This window comes from Triturus cristatus, chromosome 2_1 (assembly GCF_964204655.1).
Source record: "Triturus cristatus chromosome 2_1, aTriCri1.1, whole genome shotgun sequence".
Lineage (NCBI taxonomy): Eukaryota > Metazoa > Chordata > Amphibia > Caudata > Salamandridae > Triturus > Triturus cristatus.
In genome coordinates, this window is record NC_140581.1 from 1118767590 (window position 1) to 1118791902 (window position 24313).

The 24313-nt window shown below is 49.1% G+C and overlaps 1 protein-coding gene across 5 annotated transcripts in view; it reads right to left on the minus strand.

Annotated features, from left to right (window-relative positions):
• The window catches only part of CENPC (centromere protein C), a 1046742-nt gene that overhangs the window by 361849 nt on the left and 660580 nt on the right, over positions 1 to 24313 (minus strand). For all 5 annotated transcript variants that reach the window (XM_085636509.1, XM_085636507.1, XM_085636508.1 and 2 more), the window contains one exon: positions 9229 to 9384. In XM_085636509.1, the coding sequence (XP_085492635.1) occupies positions 9229 to 9384 (156 nt within the window). The remainder of the gene's footprint in view (positions 1 to 9228; positions 9385 to 24313) is intronic.

The following is a 24313-nucleotide window of genomic DNA, read 5'->3' on the forward strand; positions in this document are numbered from 1 at the left end:
TGAGAATTGGATCGCTTCCTAGCTGTGGATACCACTAATGAGTCTAAGGGCGCAGGTCCTTTAATACAGGCAAGATCTGTGGGGGCTGCCTTATATTTTTTCTCTATTCTGGGGTTTAAGACCCTAGCCCTGACTGGGTCTTTGAAAACCTCTGCCGCATGTTTGGTCACCCCTTTAAGCATGGGTAATATGGCAGTAGATTTATCTGCGATGTCAAAAGTGTCAAGTAGGAAGTCTTCCTCAACTGGATCACTGTGTAACTCCACCCCATGATAATGTGCCGCCCGTTGTAACAAGTGGTGGAACCCCAGGGAGTCCTCTGGTGGAGATGGCCTGGATGGATAAAAATCATCCTGAGGTACATCTGGGACATCTGGATTATGATAATCCTCCCATGGGTCTGGTGTTCCCGGAGGAGTAGGGTCCCGTGGGGCATCTGTTGGATCATAATATGGATCCCCTTGGTCATCAGGGTCTGGAGACGGAGTTGGAGAGCGATGAGGCAAGGGTGGAGAAGGTGGGGGCGGAGATGGGGGAGGTGGAGGAGGTGGAGGTGGTGGGGAGGGTACTCTGAAAGGAGATGTGGCAGAGTCCTTCCGTTTTGGCGATGGAGGAGGAGCTGGCTTGTCTAAATGTACTTTCTTTGAAGACAAAGTCAAATGTCCAGTCTTTGGATCCTTTGTTAAAGTTTTTTGTCGAGGATCTGGCGTGAATAGCTCCTCCGGCACCGATTGATCCGTCGGCGTCGATGTTTTCGGAGCCGACAGCTTCTTCGGCTTATTCGTGCCATGCTTTTTCGGGGCCTCCGATTTTTTGTTCGGTGCCGAGGCAGGCTTCGGCACGGGAGCGTCGGTGCCGAGGGATTTATGTTTGGTCGGCACCGAGAGGCCAGGTTTGGACACCGATGGCTTCGGAACGGAGCTTGGTGTGGATTTCTTCGGTGCCGAAGGGTGTTTTTCGGCGCCGCTAGAAGGCTGGCTCGAGCCCGAGCCGCCGGGAGACTTATGATGCCTCTTCACCGGGCCCGAAGGTGGGGTGATGGAAGCGGTATGTTTGGTTTTGCCTAGGCCCGGAGGCGAAGGTGTAACCGGAGTCTCTTTCGGTATGGGCGCGGGAGTGGGAGGGGGTAGAGTACTCACGACCCTCTGCGCCGGTGTGATCTCCTCCACGTCGGAGTCGTCGGCCTCGGAAGCGCTGACGATGTCGTCTTCCTGTTCGGGCAGCTCTGGGTCAATACTTTGTTCTGCCACAGAGGAGGAACTAGTCCCCATCAAAACAGGTAGTGGACCTTCCCACTTTTTTAGCCTGTTAATATGATAGATTCGAGTCTTTTTCTTATGAGGGTCCAGCTCAAATTTATATGTTACTGGGATCACTTTCTCTTAGATTTTGTAGGGTCCCTGCCACTGACCTCACAGCTTCTGTTCTGAGGTGGGCAACATGATAAGGACCATATCTCCTACTTCTAAGGTCCTGGCTTTTGCCTTTTTATTGTATTGTTTCTTTTCAATCAATCAATCAATCACATAATTTGTAAAGCGCACTACATACCCGGTAGGGTTTCAAGGCACTGGGTGGGGGAAGGGGGGATGGGGGGGGTGCTGTTACTGGTCGAAGAGCCAGGTCTTGAGTTGTCTCCTGAAAGACAGCAGGTCTTCGGTTTGTCGCAGGTCGAGGGGGAGGGTGTTCCAGGTCTTGGCGGCGCGATGGGAGAAGGACCTGCCTCCGGAAGTGGTTCTCCGGATGCGTGGGACTGTCGCCAGGGCGTGGTCAGCGGAGCGGAGGTTCCTGTTGGGTACGTAGAAGGAGAGTCGACTGTTGAGATAGGCAGGGCCGGTTTTGTGGAGTGCTTTGTGTGCGTGGACCAGGAGTTTGAAGGAGATTCTTTTGTCGACGGAGAGCCAGTGCAAGTTCCTCAGGTTGGGGGTGATGTGCTCACGGCGCGGGACGTCGAGGATCAGGCATGCGGAGGCATTCTGGATTCTCTGTAGTCTGCTGATGAGCTTGGACGGGGCTCCGGCGTAGAGGGCGTTTCCGTAGTCGAGACTGCTGCTGACTAGGGCCTGGGTGACTGTTTTCCTCGTGTTGGTCGGAATCCATCTGTAGATCTTGCGGAGCATGCGGAGGGTGTAGAAACAGGTGGAGGAAACTGCGTTGACTTGTTTGGTCATGGAGAGTTTCGAGTCGAGGATGACTCCCAGGTTACGTGTGTGGTCGGTGGGAGCCGGGGGGGACCCCAGTGAAGTGGGCCACCAAGAGTCGTCCCATGCAGAGGGGTTGGATCCGAGGATGAGGATTTCCGTCTTGTCTGTGTTCAGTTTGAGGCGGCTGTCCTCCATCTAGTCGGCAACGGCCTTCATTCCCTGGTGGAGGTTGGATTTTGGCGGTGAGGGGGTCCTTTGTGAGGGAGAGGATCAGCTGAGTGTCGTCGGCGTAGGAGATTATGATGAGGTCGTGCTGTCGGGCGATGTGTGCTAGTGGTGCCATGTAGACGTTGAACAGTGTCGGGCTGAGGGAGGATCCTTGAGGGACGCCACAGATGATCTTGGAGGCCTCAGATCGGAACGGGGGGAGGCGGACTCTCTGTGTTCTGCCGGAGAGGAAGGAGGTGGTCCAGTCCAGGGCCTTGTTACGGATCCCTGCGTTGTGGAGGCGCGTGCGTAGTGTGAGGTGGCAGACGATGTCGAAGGCGGCGGAGAGGTCCAGGAGGATGAGGGCCACCGTCTCGCCGTTGTCCAGCAGGATCCTGATGTCGTCTGTGGCGGCGATAAGAGCGGTCTCGGTGCTGTGGTTGCTGCGGAATCCTGATTGGGACTGGTCTAGGATGTTGTTGTGTTCGAGGTGCCGGGTGAGCTGGGTGTTTACTATCTTCTCGATGACCTTAGCTGGGAACGGAAGCAAGGAGATGGGCCGAAAGTTCTTTAGGTCGCTCGGGTCTGCCTTGGGTTTCTTCAGTAGGGCGTTGATCGCTGCATGCTTCCAGATCTCAGGGAAGGTGGCGGTCTCGAAGGACAGGTTGATGATTTTGTGCAGGTGGGGAGCGGAGCACTTGCTGGCTTTGTTGAAGATGTGGTGCAGGAGAGGGTCGGATGGGGATCCGGAGTGGATTGTTCCCATGGTCTTGATTGTGTCCTCGATGCTTACGTTGACCCAGGTTGTCAGGGTGTCGTGGACGGTGGGGTGCGATTGGTTCGGTGCGGTGTGGTCGGCAGGGGTCGTCCGGGGTCTGAAGCTGTCATGGATGTCGGTGATTTTCCGGTGAAAGAAGGTGGCGAGGGAGTCGCACAGGGCTTGCGATGGTGGGATGTCAATGGCGTTGGAGCTCGGGTTGGAGAGTTCCTTCACGATGGTGAAGAGCTCCTTGCTGTTGTGTGCGTTGTTGTCAAGGCGGTCTGTGAAGGAGGTTCTTTTGGCGTTCCTGATGAGGTGGTGGTGGTTGCGGATGGCGTCTTTGTGGGCAATGCGGCTGTCTGGCGTCTTGTCGTTGTGCCATATGTTTTCCAGTTTCCGGCAGGTGCGTTTGGAGTTGAGGAGTTCCGGGGTGAACCAGCTGACTCTTCTGCTGGTGTCTGTGTTGGTGGGGTTTTTCAGTGGAGCGACGGTGTTGGCGCAGTCCTTCATCCAGCGTTCAAGGGCAAGTGCCCCTTCATCCGGGTTGGTTGGGGTCGTCGGGGGTTGAGTGCGAGCTTAGTTTGTAGTTGTTCTTCAGTGATTTTGCCCCAGCGGCGGCGGGGGGTCTGTAGGGTGCGGTGGTGTGTGGGCAGTTTACGGAAGGAGAAGTGGATGCAGTGGTGGTCTGTCCAGGTGAGTTTGGAGGCGTGGCTGAAGGTGACGTGGAGGCTTGAGGAGAAGATGACATCTAGCGTGTGGCCGGCGTTGTGGGTCGTCGTCGTGACGAGCTGTTTCAGTCCGAGGTTGTCGATCAGGGTGGAGGAGTTGTTGTCGTTGTTGTTCTCCAGGTGAAAGTTCAGGTCTCCGAGGAGGATGTAGTCGGTGGAAGTCAGCGCGTGCGTGCTGATGAGGTCGGCGATGGAGTCCCAGAATTAAGGCCGGGGTCCTGGAGGTCTGTAGACGAGGGTGCCTCTTAAGGTGGTCTTTGGGTTCGTGTGGATCTGGAAGTGCATGTGTTCGGCAGTGCTGAGGGTGTCGTTGGTGTTTGTTGAGATCTTGATGGTGTTTTTGTGGACGATGGCATTTCCTCCTCCGGCCCTGTTGGTGCGGTCTCTGCGGGTGATCTTGTACCCGTCTGGGATGGCTATGGCGATGTCTGGCAAGCAGGTTTCGTTCATCCAGGTCTCCGTCAGGAAGGCGACGTCCAGTGATGTGGTATCGAGTAGGTCCCAGAGTTCGACGGCGTGTTTGTGTGCAGAGTGTGTTGATCAGGATGCATCCAAGCTGGTTGGCTTCCGTTGTGGTGGGTTTCTTGGCGCTTTCGTGGCAGAAGAAGCTGCAGTTCCGGCATGTGAAGGGGCCGTGGGTGCGCCTCGGGGCGGCCTTGCAGCAGGTGTGATTTCTTCCTGGGTTGAGAGCGATGAGGGTCTTGTCGTCGTAGCGGTGGTGGTCGTCCTGGCAGGTGCGGGGGCCAGGGGTTCTGGCACTCGGCGTGGTCCAGGCGCGGACGGGTGCAGACGGGCTTGCCTTTGGCGCGCCAGCGGCGCGGCCGCCATATATGGGGAGGTGGGGAGGGAGGAGCAGCTGGGAGGCGAGGGACGGGTGTGGCGAAGGGGCGCGGAGGGGGCGGGCCGCAGAGGAGGCAGCGGCGGGGACGGAGGACGGGAGACCGGCGCGGGGCACAGAGGAGCGAAAGGTCTACAAAATGCAAAGGGGCACAGAGCAAGCGGCGATCAGGATACAAAATACAGGGGGCACAAAGCAGAGCGGTGAGCTGGGGCACAGAGCAAGCGGCGATCAGGATACAAAATACAGGGGGCACAAAGCAGAGCGGGGGCAGGGGGCACAGAGCAAAGCGGCGATCAGGATACAAAATACAGGATACAAAATACAGGGGGCACAAAGCAGAGCGGCGAGCGGGGGGATGACTGCGCTTGTTCCATGTCCTCTCTTATGATTGCTCTCACTTGGTTAAGATGGGTTCGTAGACTAGTTACGTACTCTAAGAGGGGTTATGGGTAGCTTTTTCTTCCTCCCATTCTTCTTTGGCCATGTCTAATAGAGTCCGGGGTTGTCGTCCATATAATAATTCAAAAGGGGAATAGCCTAAACTTTTGTGTTAGCCACAGCTAATGGCAAACAAGGCTAAAGGAAGTATATTTTCCCATTTCCTTGCTTCCAGATTTAGCAGCTTCTTTAGGGTGTTTTTTAAAGTGGAATTATAGCATTCCACCAATCCGTCTGTTTCAGGGTGATATGCTGCCGTGCGGATTTGCCTGATCTAAAGCTGCTGACAAACCTGTTTCATCAGTCGGGAGGTAAAGGGGGTTCCTTGGTCCGTGATAATCTCTCTCGGAAAACCAACACGAGAAAAGGTGCTAATCATGGCCTTGGCTATTTGTGTCGTGTTGGGGTGCTGTAAAGCTACCGCCTCAGGAAATCTCGTAGCATAGTCCACTAGGACCAACACATCGCGGTATCCACTACGGGAAGGGAGGAGAGGACCAACTATGTCCATACCCACCCTAGAAAAGGGTTCATCAATTACAGGTAGGGGCCGTAAGGGGACTCTAGGAGTTATGTAACGACTATGCTTTTGACAAACAGGACATTCCTTGCAATACCTCTGGACTTGATGGGATATCCCTGGCCAATAGAATTTGTCTAAAATAGCTTTCTCAGTTTTCTCTGTCCCGAAATGCCCCCCCCCCCCCCCCCCCCAAAAGATGACTATGTGCTAGGAACAGGACTTTTTCTCGAAAGGGTCAGGGGGCTAATAGTTGGTTTGGCATGTTCTTTCCGCCCTTTCGGTACAACAAGCCTTTTCCTTTCGCCCATTTCACGTACCCCGTATCCAGAGTTGTGGCGGACTGCTCGCCTCCGCCGGGGACCACCACTTCTCAGACCAGCTGTCGGGAGGTTACCCGCCTTCCGCGTCCCTGATGGGGCTGTCGTCGCTCTCGGTCTCTAGATGGTCGTCTCCTTTCGCCACGAGCCCGGTGTCTCCCTAGTTGGTTTCCTCGTTAGCGTTCCTCCTCTCAGCACCCTTCTGGATATTGGCGTACTCTTCCTGGTTCCGGTCATCCCTCGTTGTTGTTCCGGACTCCTTTTCTTCTCCCTCTCTTCTTTCCGATTGGCCCAGAGAAACCACTTCCTGGTCACGTGGTTGGCCAAGTTGCCGGAAAACGGTGTCTCCGCCCAGAGGGAGCGAGGGAGAGTCCGTTTTTAGTGTTGGTTGCTGTAGATCTCGGCTCTCATTATCGTCATCGAGCCGCAAGACACATGGAGACCATGGAGCGGGTGGTGAGTAAAGGGGTACCGGGGCGGGATTTTTGCAGGGATCCTCACAATTATCTTCATATTTTTTCTAAACTTGTAAGTCAAATCAGCCCTAGAGCATTTATTTCACTTTGTAAGTAACAACTCAACTCATGTTGGGCATGTATAGGTTTTCAGTACATTTAGCGGATACCCTTAAGCATGAAACATAGGGCTGGCAGCAACTGGAGAAGAAATTGAGCAGAAATTATGATAATGGAGTATTGTCACCTGGAGGGCAGCACAGGTGTCTGGCACCTATGCAGGTTTCGCAAGATCTTTAAGTGGCTCGCAGTCAATACCAGAAGGACTGTTACGCAGGCCCTCATCACCAGCAGGCTGGACTATGGAAACACACACCATGCAGGAATCGCTGCACTCCTCCTGAAGAGACTACAAACATTAAAGAACTCAGCGGCTAGACTCATCCTCGACCTCCCCAGACAAACTCACATCACACCCACCTTAAGGAGCTACACTGCCTCCCGATCCTCAAGAGACGCCAGTTCAAGATGTTGACTTACGCATACAAAACTCTGCACAACGAAGGACCAGCATACATAAAAAACACATTACTGACCAGACACCTACGATCCACCTCCCTCTTCCTCCAGACACTCCCACGATCCGCTGAGGCAAGAGCAGAGAACACTACTTCTCACACCTGGCAGCCAAAGCTTGGAATGACCTTCCCCTACACCTCAGGACCACCTCATCACTCCGGTAATTCAGGAAAGGAATCAATACCTGCCTGTTCGAATGAACAGATCACCATGAAGCAACTAGCAACTTTGGTGCTTTGAAACTCTCACGGGTGAATTGCAGTGCTTTACAAGTCGCCAATTGATTGACTTACTGACGATGGGTAGACCGAGATATAGCTCAGCTATGTGGTGCTTGATCATATACTTCTGTCTAACCATGGGCAGACTTCTGCAGTCAAAAGCAAACTGCTCTATGCTATAATCAGCATCTTAGGCTTCATAGTAAGACAGGTGTTGAATTTGCTTCAAGGTACGTCTTGTGTGGATTTTCTTTGGAATGGTTTCTGTAAAGAGGAAGTTCACCAGCACACCCCATGGGCAAGCATTGAGTCACTGGGTCTTCAAACGTTTGTGGTTTGACAGAAAAATGTTTGTGAAATCTTATTTTGCTGTCAAACTAAGCCTGGGTCAGTCAAAAGAAGCATAACTTTGACATTTTGTAGAATAGATTAAAAGTGCAAAAGAACCCCACAATGAAAACACTACTGTGGGCACTACTCATTACAGAGTTACAATGAACATGATAACCATATTATTTGCCTGGTGTCTCTGTTGTGTCCAATTCAAGGTTGCCCCTTTAGTGTATGCAGGCCCGGCTAATTGCTATAATTAGTAAGGACATTTGGAAGAATATTGTCATTCTTCTCAAAGGAATTCTGGAGAAATTCATAACTAATGCTGCATTTTCTAATGCACATTGCCGCTACAGGACTTAAAAACAGTACTGATATTTTAATGGATTTGACAGTAGATAAAGAACAGCATTAAAAGTATGGCAGTTTTTATTATAACATATGCCATTAAGAAGCATTGCCCATCAGGCACGCATTCTTTGTGCTCTAGAGTTTGAAGGAATAAGTGAGTCCTTTGCATTTGAAAACACCATATGTAGTAAAGATATTTTGAGGCAACTACCTTTTTTGCCTTTTCTTTAGGCTAGTGGATGAAGCTCCGTCATCTCATATGAAACATGCTCAACGTAGGGTTCCAACAACAACTATTTTATTTATTTAGAATAGCATAGTTTCCGGGCCGAGTCATTAATAGGTGTTAATGTCGCCATCTGACTGGCACTCACTTATTCAATCCTAGGTGAATGGAATGTATTAGGAATAAAACTTAAGACTTGCTGGTCATATATCCCAACATTAGGTATGTTAACCCACTAAGCTCAATATTCTGAGACTTGTAGTTGTAGTTGTACATGTGTGGGCCTTACATGAGCAACGTTGGAATATCCCAATAAGCAGACTGACCACGTTTCTTTGGATACCAGCCCGGCAAGACAGTCTTTCTGAGGACGGAATTAAAAATATTTCATGATCTCATTGTCATTTCGCAGATGAAATATTTTACAACCTGAATTAGAAGCACGACTCCAAGTAAACTTTAACAAGTTGAAAAGCCTACTTGTTATATTAGAGAAGGAATCATAAAGAGAGGCTTTGCACACTCTAGGTCATTTCAACATGCCTAATTTCTGCCCAAGTAAGGGCAGCTCCAGTGAAGGATATTGCCTGGGTATGCCCTCCAACTCAGGACCTCTACCCAAAGCTGAACTGGTTTAAATGTACACAAACCCAATCCAGCCTTTAGGGAGAACAACATGGCCTTGCTTGCGGAGGAGCTCTGGTAGTAAGAAAGGGGGGATGATTGATAATGAACTTTATGACAATATAGTCATGGAGTAGATCTTTTTATTTAGCTGCATTTCATGTTTTCTTTGCACTTTTCGTTTTAAGTATACTCTATCCTGGCTTGCATGTTCCCATCATTTCTATTTTGATAAATATAGAATTAAATGGGGTTCTAATGCCACATTCAATTTGAGGCGGAAACTGAAGAAATGGGAAACAATTTTTCATCAATTGATTTATTTTCCTAAACAGTCAAAAGATGCTGTAGAATTGTTATCTGCCTCTGTACAACCGTCTGCTTATTACGCTTGTAGAAAACCATATCGCAGTATGATGAGCATCTTTATGCAAAGGATAAAGACTGTACGCTTGCTTAAGTAATCAGTAAACATGAGTACCTTTGAATGCAATGGCTACAACCAAACGCTGGAGGCGAAGGTGTTAGCAGTTCTCCTTCGCTTTGAAACTCAGATGTTGTTGGCCCTGTAGCTGGACATGCTGGCTGGGCCATCCTATTGGCAATATTCAGGTCAGTCTTTTCCTTTGATGTGTCACTAAAGCAGAAGAAGCAGAAAACAGGAGAACATATAGTGATTAAACAGTTGAAAACTGACTACTTCCATATTTTATCTAAACAAGACAAGAAACAAATCAAATCGCTTATGGCTAACAACTTCTGTGCTCAGTCCTTCGAGTTCCCGTGCCGGATGTCTGGATGGTCTTTCTCATGCAGGAAACGGCCATAGAAACTGACTTTAAAGCGCACACTGGCAAGGCAGTATGTGTGGCTTACCTAGGTGCATTTGTTGTGTAATTTACAGATTGGTGTACTGGTAAAAAAGTAGATGGAGCTGAGATTTTGGGTGATTTTATTCTCTGATATTGTTTGCAAAGGTTCTTGGGCACAAATATGTGGTTGCATGAGTGGATGTATGTCTGTTTGCATGAGTGGATGTATGTGTGGTTGCATGAGTGGATGTATGTGTGGTTGCATGAGTGGTTGTATGTCTGAGTGAGTCGATGTGTCTGAGTGAGTAGATGTATGTGTGGTTGCATGAGTGGTTCATGTATGAATGTTTGCATGAGTGGATGTATGTGTGGTTGGAGCGTTGTATTAAAAGATGTATTGATGCGGCAAGTCAGGCAACAGGGCCATGAGTCATGAATTTGAAGTGCTGTGGAGCAGGCTGGCTGTAAGGGTAGAATTGCAGGGAGATGCCATGCTGGGAGGGTTGAAAGTGTAGTTTTGTGGAGAGAAAAAAGGCATGCTTTAAAAATGGCAGAATGGAGGGCTGCAAGCAACAGGTCATACAGGAACGGAACCTAAGCTTGCTGATTAAACACCAGACCTACAAGCACTCTCTTAAATTATGTAAAAAAAATGTAATGCAATGGAATATGCTTACAAAAAGAGCCCTGCCATTGAATGGCATTCATTCTCACTGTCTGTGCTAATCAGTGTACCTTAAGGTGCAGAGAAGAATACAGAGTCGTGAAACTAAGGAGAAGGCGAGAAAAAATTCTAAAACACCATTTCCATAACAAAGGCCAGGCTATAGACCTTCTTTCCAGGCCTGGGCTGTTTGGGAAGACTGCACATCACTCTTAGTGGGTATTGCTCTTTTTCAGCAGACTCCCGGAGCCTATGGGTACTATAGTATTTCAAAAGTGAAGCCTAGACACACGTCATATACATGACTACGGAATGCTACCTTAGCTAAACAGTCACACCTTGCTTTTTGTCCCAAAGTGAATCCAAAAGTACACCAAAGCCATAAGAGATGGACAGAGCAGCAATTTTTCAGCCACTGTTTGTATTGCTCTACATGAGCCTATATCTACTGGAAACGGTAGTGTATACGACTACGAGGAGAAACAGAAATCGGAGGCAAACAGTAGCGACACAACTGCACTCAGATCAGTTAAAGGTGAGGTGGAAAAGGCATCTTGCGAATAGCATCCAATTGTTTAGATTCACTTAAAGCATCCTCATCTTCATTCCTACTGATCGGGATTTCCTGGCGTAAGAGGAACATAGAGCCCAGTGACATCCAACATGCTGGCCGGTACTCTTGTTCAGTGTCGGGATGACAGCAAACCATTAATTGATAACTTCTAAACTGTACGCACATTAGGCGCTGTCACAGTGTTTCACGTCTCACTCTTGCATGACACCTCTATGGTGGACATCACAGTAGTTCTACCCTACAAGGGTGGTAGATCCAGTCTTCTTGGGACATAAGCTGTTGGAACCACTCCCCTTTAAGTTCTAGGATTACTGCCAACCTGAGATACAACCGTTTATGGGGTGAGTCCGGGGGATGATGCAAATGGGCAAACCTACCAGGAAAAATCACTCCTCTTGTATTCAGCTGCACCTACTTAAGCTTTCATTAGATGAAGCCAGTCCTCTTGTAGATATACAACCCTGGTCCTGTGCCACAGGTCCTTGTGGCTTCTCTAGTTAGTTCGTCTTCAAGCCAGTATGTCACTCAGACCAGTCGGTGAAGGGTTTTGGCCCCGTGTTCTCGAAGTAGTGAGGCAGTTCAAGTGTCCCAGATATGCTCCTTTCACCACAGAAAGGTATAGTTTCTTACCTGTAACTCCAGCTTTCTTGTAGGGGGATTTCCACAATAAGTTATAAGCGCTGAATAGTCGCACCCACGTGCAGGGGACCCGGAGAACTTTATCTAATATATTTTTTTAAGTGAAGAGGTTCGTCTTTCTTCGGGAAGGCATGCTGAGTAACTTAAGAAAGAAAATACTATGCAGCCTGTAGGAGGAGTCTACAATGGCCAAATTCTTCATTTTGTAGATGAAAAAGATGTCAGGAGAACTGTCTATGCATATAAACGCATAATGCTGTTGTAAAACAATACAAATGTCTTTCATAAACCCTTTTTCAGTAGAGTATAGAAATGAAGGAGCATAGGACAGTGTAGCCTCATAAGGTGCCCTTATGAGAGCTGAAAATAGAAGTGGAGCTTTTAAGACTCCAGTGACCTCCAGTATTCCATCATACTTGGCTAGAGGCAGTTACCTCAGTTCTTTTTGAGCTGATGAATGATGATATGTATAAGACCCATGAGTACCTCTGTCTATTCCACCAGGGAGGAGGGAGGGTTGCTTATGACTTTTCAAGGAAATTCCCCTATGGGAGAACCTAAGTTACAGGTAAGAAACTATTCCTTCTCTTGTAGAGTATTTCCTTGTATAGTCATAAGCACTGGTTAGAATAGAAAGGTCATCCCAATGAAAAGAAGACAGAGAGTGAACTCCAGAAGCCCTTTAAGCAAATAGATTTTTGAGGGATGCCTGCCCAACTTGGGCATTTGCTCTAGCATCAGAATCAAGGCAGTAATGTTTGCTGAATGTGTGAATAGACCTCCATGTAGCTTCCTTGCACTTCTCTGTAATGGGAGATATTCCGCAATAAGGCAGCAGTGGCTGCTTTACCTCTAGTAGAATGTGCTTTAGGTCAGGCATTGAGGGGTTTATTAGTTTTCTGATAACATAACAGGATGCAAGAAACCATCCATCTTGAAATGGATAGCTTGGAAGTGGCTAGACCAGTGCAGACTGGACCATAATTAACAAATAATTAGTCTGATCTGCGGATTTCACGTGTTTTATCAAGATAAAACTTTAAAACCCTCCATACCTCTAGAGAATGAAGTGGTCTTTCAGCTGGTGATGATGTGTTCTGAAAGAACAAGAATGGGGGTAATGAAATGGATTGATTAACATGGAAAGCTGGAACCACCTTAGGGAGGAATTTTGGGTGAGTTCTCATAACCACCTTGGAAGAATGGATGACTTTGTATGGTTCGTAAGAACATAAAGCTTGGATTTTACTAACCGGGCGTGCTGATGTGATTGCTACAAGGAACGCTGTTTTCAAAGAGAGGTGTTGGAGAGATACCTTGCGTATAGGCTCGAAAGGGTCCTGCATAAGGCAGGAAAGACCTACATTAAGCTCCTATGGAGGGGAAGGACGCCTAATGGGAGGAAACACCTTCAACAAACCCAGTAGAAATTCCTTGATGACAGGGATTTTGGAAAAAAAAGGCTTGTGAAGGACATTTCCTGTATGCCGTAAGAGCTGCCAAGTGAACTTTTATTGAAGAGCATTGGGGGTCAGATTTTGCAAAATGTAATAAGTACGGAAGAATAACATCTTCCAGGCAAGACATAGGATCCACACTTTTGGAGGGACACCAGGTGCAAAATCTCTTCATTTTATGGCATATGGTGACCGGGTGGATGGTCCCTTGGCCTCTATCAGGATCTCCATGCAGTCTTGTTGGAGGTTCAAATGTCCATATTGTACAAACTCATAAGCCATGCAGCTTAATTTAAGAAGGAGAGATTGGGGTGTACCATCTGGCCATTTCGTCAGAAGGTCGGGTCTGCATGAGAGCCTGAGATGTGGATGCTGTGACCGGTGAAGCAGGTCAGTGAATCACCATTGGCGTGGCCACTCTGGTGCTATGAGTATCATCTTGGCATTGGAGTGGGACAGCTTGAGTAAAATCGCAGGGATCAAGAGCCTCTGTGGAAGCGTTTAAAGAAATTTGTCAGACAAGTCGATCCACAGGGCATTTGCCAGTGTCCTTGGCTGGTAGTACCTTGAGGAGAAGTCGTGGCATTTTTTGCTTTGTGTGGTAGCGAACAAATCTCTAGTGGGCGTGCCCCAGGGCCCGAAGACGTACTGAACAATGTCATTGTGCAAGACCCATTTGTGGTTTTCTTGCTGAAGTCTGCTGAGGACATCCGTATAACCATTCTGAACGCAAGGAAGGTGAGTCGCTATGATTCGTAGGTTTCGGGCAATCAACCAGTTCCATATTGATTGGGCTTCCAGTGACAATGGCCTGGACCTCGCACCCCCCCTCCCCCACCTTGTTGAGGTAGTACATTGTGGTGGTATTGTCCCATTTGAACAAGCAGAGCTTGTGACTTGAATGATGGATGGAAGGCCTTGATGGACCGCTCGAAGTTGGAGGAGGTTGATACGATATGACAACTCTTTTGTGGACCACATGCCTTTGATTTGTAGATCCATGTGGGCTCCCCACCCTTAAAGTGATGCATCCATCACTATGATCTGGTAAGGAACCTGTTGATGAAAAGGCCATCCTTGAAGCTGATTAGCAGGGGAGCACCACAATTTGAGGAAATGCTTCGCATCGAGAGATATTTGGATCCTGTTGTCCCAATTGCCGTTAGCTGATCCCACTGGTCCTCTAAGCATCCTTAGAGAGGTCACAAGTGGAGACGGGCATTCAGAGTGAAAAAGATGCAGGAAGTCATCAAACCGAGGAGAGATGATACCGTCCTCACCTTGGGATGAGATGCTGTCATAAGAATGCGAGAGTTCCGAAGGATCGATAAGCGCCTATTCTCTGAAGCACAAACTTTTTCTTGGACGGTATTGATAAAGGCTCCCAGATAATGCAAGGTCTGAAAAGGGATTGGTTTTGGTTTGCTGTGATTGACATGAAGCCCCAAGCATATAAGAAGGTCGCATGCCTAGCTGAAATGGAGCTGTGCTTCCTAACAAGTTGCCGCCTTTATGAGCCAATTGTATAGATAGGGACAGACTAAGACTCGGTGTTTTCTGAGATGGGCAGCTACGACTGCCATAACTTTCGAGAATGGTCTGGGTGCTGACTTTAGGCCAAACAGTGGTACATGGTATTGGTAATGGTCGTGCCCCACAAAAAACGTCAGGAATGTCCGTTGTTTTTGTGCCACTGAGATGTGAAAATAAGCATCCTGAAGTTCGATGGAGCAGAGTCAATCCCCTTGGTGGAGTTGGGGATAGATCTGATGTAAGGACAGCATCCAGAACTTTCATTTAATTCTTGTATTTTTTCTGTACCAGAAAGTACCGGGAATAAATGCTCTTCCCCGTTGTTGCCGAGGAACAGCCTCAACCGCATGTTTTTGAAGTAAGAAGTTAACTTCCTGTCCTAACATTTTCAGATGGTGATTAGATGACTTTGGTAGTGCAGTAGGAGAAGGACTTATGAACTTGACAATATCTACTGTGAACAATATTCAGTAAACAGGCGTAGTTTGCTATTCGTCGCCACTCTGCCAGGAAATTTGAAATACTACTCCCCCCGGAGTGGGTAACAGAAGTAGGGGAAGAAACAGTTCAAGGTTTTGTGCCTGTGGTATGCTTTCTGCCGTGTGCTGATTGCTGGGAGGCTCTTTCTCTAGGCAGCCTACGCTGTTGGGTATAGGGACGCTGCTGCTGCTGTTTTCCTCGATACCAGGAAGGGGTTTGAACCCTTTGAGAAATAGCATCTCCTCTGGTAAGGGCGGACTGGTTTGCATTGTTCCTTAAGCCTCTCCAGGCCGACCGACTTAACTGTGTCCATTTCGGTTTCCATTTGGGTCATTTCATCATCCATGTGGCTGTCGAATAAAGTCGAACCAGAGAAAGGCAGATTGATGATACGTTGCTGTGACTCCGATTTTAAAGATGTGAGATGGAGCCACGCATGCCTTAGAAGGGCCACACCATTGCAGTATTCATGAGCTGCCAAAAGGGAGGAATCAGCCGCTACACTTATAACCTGGTTTGATATCATCAAAGCTTTGTTGACTACCTCCAGAAAATCTTCTCACTTGTCTCTGGGCAGATCTTTGGCAAACGTCTGGACCGATACCCAAAATGCCCTATCATAGCTTCCTAGAAGAGCAGTTGCACTTGCTGCTTTTGTGGAAGTGGCCGCAGGGACTACATGTTTTGCGGCCCACCAAATCAAACTTCTTGCTTTCCTTATCCGTTGGAACTGAGGTGGTAGGAGAAGTAGCATGGTGTTTCTTTATTGCTAAAATTACCACAGAGTCTGGGGAGCGTCTGAATGCAGGAAGAGTGAATCCTGCTCAGGTGGCCTGTACTTTTCTAGCAGTCTTGATGGAGCCGATTTAGCTGAAGAGGGAGTCAAGAAGAGTTCTGTCGACGATTGTGAGAAGCTGGCTTGGTATATGGTGTATACTTATGCAAAAGGGCACCGTGCACCTATTTAAACAACCCATATGGTGAATTTAGTGGTCTTAGACAACCTTAGAAAGCTCTCTAAGTGGTAGCTGTGGAGAGCAGCCTGCAGGCTTAGTCCATAAGGAGTGTAAAGTAGCTTGTTTTACTGGAACCTAATCTTATTGATATAGATTAAGTGAAAAAGAACCATACAGTGTATTTATAAAAATATGTATTTATTATAAGACACTAACTAACGCATACAGATATCTCCTAACCGGAGATATACAAAATGCACACAATACTTTTCAATAGAAATATGTAAGAAGCACGAAATACACAGTGGTCATCAGGAGGAGACCAAACCATATACTAAAATAGTGGTATGCGAACCACGACTCGAGTCATAACTATACCCAGAAGACATAGAACTGCGGGGGACCCAAAGAACCACCCAAGGTAAGTAATCAGGAACCCCACGGAGGCCGTGTGCAGAGTGGGAAAATGACCAGGGGGTCAATATAAGTCAATGGGTAAGTTGCGTTGCAATTTTAAAGGAGGAGGACCCTTTACAGTGGACCCTGAAGAAACCCCATGGAAGACAGAAGGTTGGAGAGCCACCCCACCCATGGACAGCAGGAAACAGGATACCTACACCAGGGAAGCCGGGTGCGTAGGTGTGAAGTAGCATTGAAAACCGCCGTCAAACTCAATGGAGGACTTCAGGAAGATGCCGCTGCTTGAGAAGGAGAAAGTGTCTGGTGAAACCCAAAGGCGTATTCAAGATGAGAAGTACCTGCAAGCAGAGGGGACAGAGTCTATGCCAACTGGAGGGGACCAAGAGGCCCGGAAGACGAATGCCCACCGAAGTCGAGTTTTGCAGGAGAGCTGGCAGTGACCTTGAAACTGAGGCTGAGTGGACCAGGCGACGCTGTGGAAGATCAGGAGCCGTGCACGAGCTGCCCCGCGCCGTATGTTGAGAGTTGAGGGGTCGGTGTCCGTCGGAAGCACCAACAAGCCTTTGCAACTGCAACCAACATGGAAAGTGAAGAAGGTGCAATGTCAAGACCAGCAAGGTCCAGGTGAATACCATAAGGAGGGGAGTCAGAGCAGGCCCCGAGCAATCAGGGGAGCCCGCTGAAATCAAAGAAGACCCTCAAGAGGACTCACAGGTCAGAGGCACTAGGGTCGCAGAGGACCTCGAGCAGCTCACCAAAGATGCAGGCCCACGGTGCAAGTGATGCGGTGAGGACAAAGATCTTGGTCACAGGAGATGCTGGAGGTGGGGGCTACTTGGAGCCCGAAGATCTTGATGGAAGGAAGCCAACAAGCCTTTGCAACAGCAAGACAACGGGGTGCACAGGGGTTCAGTTCCTGCGGCTTTGGCGGGGAATACCGTCCTCAAACTTGGTGAGAGGGCAGGGCTCGAGGGATGTGAAGAACCACCACCTGTATTGCAGAGTCTTTTGGAGTCCGTGGGAGCCTAAGATCAGCAGACCGGTCAGCTTCATTCCGTGCCCACAGATGCAGGTGACTGCTACATTTCGGGGAGATTCCTTCAGGTGTCAAGGATGCCCACAGGCCTTGGAAGGTTCTTGTATGCAGCACAGACGTTGCAGCAGACGAGCAGGGCATCTGCTTCCTGCACTGTTCTTCCCCGCCCTAGAGGCAAATCTTCTCTCCAAAACGTAGAGTTCGCCTGCAAAAGATCTTGCTGGAAAACAAAGAACACAGACACTACGAGTGTCTGTTTTGGCTTTCTTTCTCCCACAGGAAGGGAATTTATTGAATAAAGATGGAAGAGTAGAAAAACATTGAGTGAAGTGTTTTTGATCAAATTTACAAGTGAATTTTGAAGAGAAAAGTCTTAGAAAGGCCGAGTTCAGTGTTCCTTGGTCCTGTCAGCACGTGCCGGAAAAAAGAACTGAGGTAACTGCCTCTAGCCAAAGCATGATAGGATACTGGAGGTCCCTGGAGCACTATAGGCACCACGTCTATTTTCAGATCTTATAATGGCAGCCTATGAGGCTACACGGCCCTATGCTCCTTCATTTCTATACTCTACTAAAAAAGGATATGTGAAAGACATTTGTATTGTTTTACAAAAGCACTATACATTTATATTCATAGACATTTCTCCTGATATCTTTTTTATCTTCATAATGAAGAATTTGGCCATTGTGGCCTTCTCCTGTAGGCTGCATAATATTTTCTTTCTTAAGTGACTTGGCAAGCCTTCCTGAAGAAAGGCTAATATCTACACTTAGGAAAATATATTATATAAAGTGCTCCGAGATACTCGCACGTGGGCGGGGTTATTCATTGCCTATAACTATACATGAAAACCCCCTACGCGAGAAGGTTCAGTGCCAAAAGCAGTTAGACTTTAAACCAATATTAGGGAAACCAGCTTCTCATTTACTTTCAGGCATCCTGTATAGCTTCAATCAAAGTAGTGCTACCAAGTCCTGGCAGCAGAGAATCAGTATTTCTCTAAAGATGGGGGCATTGACGGAAGAGAGAGACAAATCAGGTCTTGCCATGTTCCAATTTAAGTCCCTCAGCCAACCAGATCAGTGCTCACCTTTTACAGGCATGTAGAGCTTCATACATATAAAGTAGATTGCAAGCTAAGAGCTGTACTGAAGAACAAGTTACTTACCTTCGGTAACAATGTATCTGTAAGAGACATATGTTAGTTATATATTCCTTACCTTAGAATTACCCCCAGGCGTCTTCATGGATCTGGAAAATGTTTTCTTCGCAGTACCCCAGCGCATCGTTGGTGGCGTCGGTCGACCATGCGCCCGTTGACCGCGCCGTGGTCGCCTGGATGATGTAGCGGTGTCTACTTAGACGCCTTCCCTGCACGCTGACGTCAGTTCTAACACGACTTTGCACACCAGAAGCGCAGAGCCATGAAAGACGCTCACCAATGGTGCGCCACAACTAGGGCCCTGTAAGGGAGTAACTATCCATAGAAGTCAGTTCGCAGAGCGGGGAGGATGGGTGCGCAGTAAGGAATCTACAACCAACATATGTCCCTTACAGAAACATCGTTACCGAAGGTCAGAAACTTGTTCATCTGAAAGACAGTTAGTTATAGATACTTACCTTAGCATAGATACCCCAGCAATACAATCCCTGGAGTAGGGTCTATGAACTTAGTTCACACCATTAAGTCCTGGAGGACTGAATGAGCAAAACAGCTGTCCCTTCAGACTTGGCTGTTCAGGCAATAAAGTCTGGTGAAGAAGTGCAAGGATGCCCAGGTGGCCACGTGGCAGATGTCGAGAAGTGGGACTCCACATGCCCTAGTGAAATGAGCATGCAGACCCACTGGAGGTTCCTTTTTTGCTAAAGCGTAAAAGATTTTAATACAAAGGACAACAAATTGAGAGATAGTGCACTTTTAAACAGCCCAACTTTTCTTGGCACCTACATAGCCAATGAAGAGTTAATCATCCACCCGGAAATCTTTTGTGCGGTCAGGGTAGAAGGACATTGCATGTTTTTGGGTCCAGACAGTGAAGTCTCTCCTCCCCCCTGGAAGGGTGCGGAGGTGGGAAAAAGGTGGGCAAAGTCATAGTTTTCCTATGGGAAAAAGTGTAACCACTTTCGGAAGTAGCAAGGGCCTCCTGCTAAGAACCACTTTGTTGAGATGCACATAGAAGAAAGGATGATTGGAAGATAAAGCCTGAAGCTCATTCACCCTGCGATCAGAGAAGATGGCAACAAGGAAGGCAGTTTTTAGAGTGAGGAGCCTGAGAGGACAGGTATGAAGAGGCTCGAATGAAGCACACATAAGATTGGTTAGAACAAGATTCAAGTCGCACTGGGGCATTATGAAATAAGATGGAGGAAAGAGATGAAGAATGCCCTAAAAGAATCTATTTACAATATGGGACTTAAAGAAAGAGGGCTGATCTGGCAGCCGAAGGAAAGCAGAGATCGCTGCAAGACAGACTTTAAGAGTGTCCAGAGCAGAGCCCTGCTGGGCCAAAGAAAGCATAAACAAGAGAATCGCTGAATGAGGGGCAAAAAGGGGATCCACAGCCTTTACTGTGCACCATGCCACAAACTTGTTCCATCTACAGGCATATATCGTTTTAGTGGATGGACGCCTGGCTGCCAAGATGACATTATAGACTTTGGGTGAAAGGTCAAAAGCTGTCAACTGTCGCCGCTCAATCTCCACACAAGGAGGTGGAGGCTGGACAGGTTTGGGTGAAGAACCGTACCCTGTTGCAGTCTGATTGAGGATCGATGGCCATGCTCAGGAGCTCGGGGTACCAGACTCTTCGCGACCAGTCCGGAGCCACAAGAATAACTTTGGCCCGGTCACGCTTGATCTTCTCTAGCACTCGGGGCAGAAGTGGTACAGACGGAAAGGTGTACAGAAGGCCCCAACTCCACTCGTGATGAAAAGCGTTGCTGAGGGAGTGCCCCCTTGGAAACTCCAACGTGCAGAACTGCTGACATTGAGCGTTCTCTTTGGTGGCGAACAGATCTAACCAAGACTCTCCTCACCACTGAAAGAGACCTTGCACCACCTTCAAGTGAAGATGCCATTCGTGATCTACCAGGCACCGACAGCCGAGTTTGTCCGCCCTGGTGTTCAGAGAACCTGCCAGGTGTTGAACCACCAGGGTCATTCCCTGATGATTCAGCCATGTTCAGAGGCGAAGAGCCTCTTGACATAGGGTCCACGACCCAGCCCTGTTTTTTGCAGTACCACATGGCGGTGGTGTTGTCAGTGAACACCTGCACCACTTTCCCTTTGAGACAGGGGAGGAATGCTTTCAGGACAAGGCGGATCGCCCGGAGCTCCAACAGGTTGATATGGAGCCTGGACTCCGTCGAAGACCAGATGCCTCTGATATCCGCCTCTCCCAGATGGTCGCCTCAGCCCAGGAGTGATGCATCCGTCACCATGGTTAGGTCTGGTTGGGTAAGGGAGAGGGATCTGCCTCTGACCCTAGCTGGGTTAGTTAACCACCACTGAAGTTGTTGTGCAGTTCCCTCCAAGATCTGGACGTAGTCAGAAGGATTCCCCTGATCAGGCGGCCACTGAAACTTCAGGTCCCACTGCAGAAACCACATATGTCATCTGGCATGATCCACCTGCGGGATGCAGGAGGCCATGAGGCCCAGCAGCATCAGGGTCATTCTCACTGAAATTTGGGATAGAGGCTGAAGCATCGGTATCATAGCCGGAATATCCCAGACTCGCTCAGCTCCGGTGGAGGGAAGCGTCTGAGAGGGAGTAAGGTGCGACTTCGGCACGTTGATAGTGAACCCCAGCAAATGCAGGAGGTCCGCGGTAGACTGGAGGTAAAAGACGACAGCCTAAGGCGAGTCTGCCTTTAACAGTCAGCCATCAAGATAGGTGAAGACTAGAACCCCTGATCTACATAGATGATCTGCGACCACCGCCATCACTTTTTGTGAACACCCGAGGTGCACTGGTAAGGCCAAAGGGGAGCACGGTTAACTGAAAATGCTTATGGCCTACCGTTAACCACAGATAGCATCTGTGGGCTGGCAGGGCGGGAAAATGGAAATAGGCATCCTGCAAGTCCAGCACCACTATCCAGCCTCCAGGGTCGAGGGCAGACAGGACTTGAGCCAACGTGAGCATTTTGAACTTCTCCTTCCGGAGGAAGCTGTTGAGGGCCCTGAGGTCTGGAACAGGACTCAGGCCTTTGTTGTTCTTGGGCACCAGAAAGTAGCGGGAATAGCGACCATGACCTACTTCTGACGCAGGGACCCTCTTGATAGCTCCTTTGGCCAAAAGAGTTGAGACTTCCTGTCGATGAAGCACCAAATGATCCTCTGACATGCGATCGAAAGACAGTGGCATGGAGGGAGGGGTAGTCTCAAAGGAGAGGGAGTAGCCCCTTCGGACTATTTGCAAACCCCACCTATCTGACGGGACAGATTGCCAGTGAGGGAGGTGATGGCGAATCCTGCCACCCACTAAGCGTTGATAGGCCTGAAACATCGGACTAGGAGGGCTTGGAGGCTGCAGCAAGGGGAGAAAGGGTGTGCTGGACCGCAGGTCGAAGGGCACACAGCCACGCAGAGGCAGGGCTGCTTGCGTGAACCCGTGGCTAGGCTAGGCCGGATATGGCTGGGAGCTCCTTTTGTAGCCACGAAGGAGGCGAAAAGCAGACTGGGGTGGTAGGAAAGGCACAGTGAGACAGAAATATCTGTCCGTAGCCCGAGAATCTTTATAGCGCTCCAGCGCCAAGTCTGCTTTGTCACCAAAAAGCTGACGGCCATCAAAGGGCATGTCCAGCAAAGTTGAATGGACATCCCCCGAAAAGCCAGATGTCCTCTAACAGGTGGAGCATCTAAGGGCTACCAACATGGTAATCGTTCTGCCTAGTGAGTCAGTGGTATTCAGTCCACATCTGATTATGAATTTGGCTGTGTCTCTCCCATCCGCCATTGCCTGGGAGAGAAGGGCCCGTGCCTCCTCCGGGCACTGAGGCAGCACCTGCACGACCGTATCCCAGATGGTATGGGAGTATCGGCCCAAGAAGCACACGGTATTCACGGACGCAGTGCTAAGCTGGAGAAAGAGAGCATACGCTTCCCAAGGTGATCTAGCTTCTTGGATTCCCTATCTGGGGAAGCAGAAGGGAATGCACCCATTAAAGAAGAGGCTTGGACCACCAAGCTCTCGGGGAAAGGGTGTTGGGTGAGGAAAACTGAGTTGGCCAAGGCCGGGCGATGGCGGCGGGCAATCTTTCTTTCCACAGGATCCACTGTGCTGGGTTTGGATGTGAGTGAGGCTTCGTTGAAGGGCAGAAGGGTTCAGAGGAAGATGCCGCAGGCTGAAGCCCCTTTGTCAGGAGACTAGTCCTGACTGACACTGAAGGGAGCTCAAGGCCCAAGACGTCGGCCGCCCTTCGCACCTCCACAGCGTAGGACGCTCTCTCATCCATAGCCACGGTAGAGGGAGAAAGCATGCCAAGGTCTGGAGAAGTCAAAACCCAAAGGAAATGATGGACGGAGTGTTGAACATTGCAAGCACTCACCCCCAGTCAACTGATCTGGGTTTAATCCATCACCGTTCTTTAGCCCACTCTGCCACCCCAGTTCAGACATGGCCATATGCAAATCAGTCTGACCCTGTGCCTCATGGGAACAGTCCTGCCAGAACTGCCAAGCCATGTCTTCCCTGGACCGGAAACAAGTTTCCTAGGACCGGTTTCTGGCATTTCAGCCGTCTTCAGCCAGGCTTGCTTGAATCCAGTGGCAAAGTGAGCAAGGGACTCACGTCTGAGCATACCCTGCCAACTTATGGCAAACAAAGCAAAAACCAAAGGAAATGATGGACGGAGTGTTGAACATTGCAAGCACTCACCCCCAGTCAACTGATCTGGGTTTAATCCATCACCGTTCTTTAGCCCACTCTGCCACTCCAGTTCAGACATGGCCATATGCAAATCAGTCTGACCCTGTGCCTCATGGGAACAGTCCTGCCCGAACTGCCAAGCCATGTCTTCCCTGGACCGGAAACAAGTTTCCTAGGACCGGTTTCTGGCATTTCAGCCGTCTTCAGCCAGGCTTGCTTGAATCCAGTGGCAAAGTGAGCAAGGGACTCACGTCTGAGCATACCCTGCCAACTTATGGCGAACAAAGCAAAAACTAAAGGAAATGATGGACGGAGTGTTAAACATTGCAAGCACTCACCCCCAGTCAACTGATCTGGGTTTAATCTATCACCGTTCTTTAGCCCACTCTGCCACCCCAGTTCAGACATGGCCATATGCAAATCAGTCTGACCCTGTGCGTCATGGGAACAGTCCTGCCCGAACTGCCAAGCCATGTCTTCCCTGGACCGGAAACAAGTTTCCTAGGACCGGTTTCTGGCATTTCAGCCGTCTTCAGCCAGGCTTGCTTGAATCCAGTGGCAAAGTGAGCAAGGGACTCACGTCTGAGCATACCCTGCCAACTAATGGCGAACAAAGCAAAAACCAAAGGAAATGATGGACGGAGTGTTGAACATTGCAAGCACTCACCCCCAGTCCACTGATCTGGGTTTAATCCATCACCGTTCTTTAGCCCACTCTGCCACCCCAGTTCAGACATGGCCATATGCAAATCAGTCTGACCCTGTGCCTCATGGGAACAGTCCTGCCCGAACTGCCAAGCCATGTCTTCCCTAGACCGGAAACAAGTTTCCTAGGACCGGTTTCTGGCATTTCAGCCGTCTTCAGCCAGGCTTGCTTGAATCCAGTGGCAAAGTGAGCAAGGGACACCCAGGTTCTCTCTCCAGTCCATTTCTTCTAGACGGTTTGCTAAAGGGTCCAGCGACCCCTCCCAGTCCTCATCACCACCTTCTGGGCAGTAGGGAACACCAGGGATGAACAGGGAAACAAAAGTACCCTCCGGCGTCAGATCCGACGTCGATACGGCTCCATGGCAGGGGTAAGGATGGAGTTGGTGCCAACCAGGGGCACGGCCGGAAGCGTCGT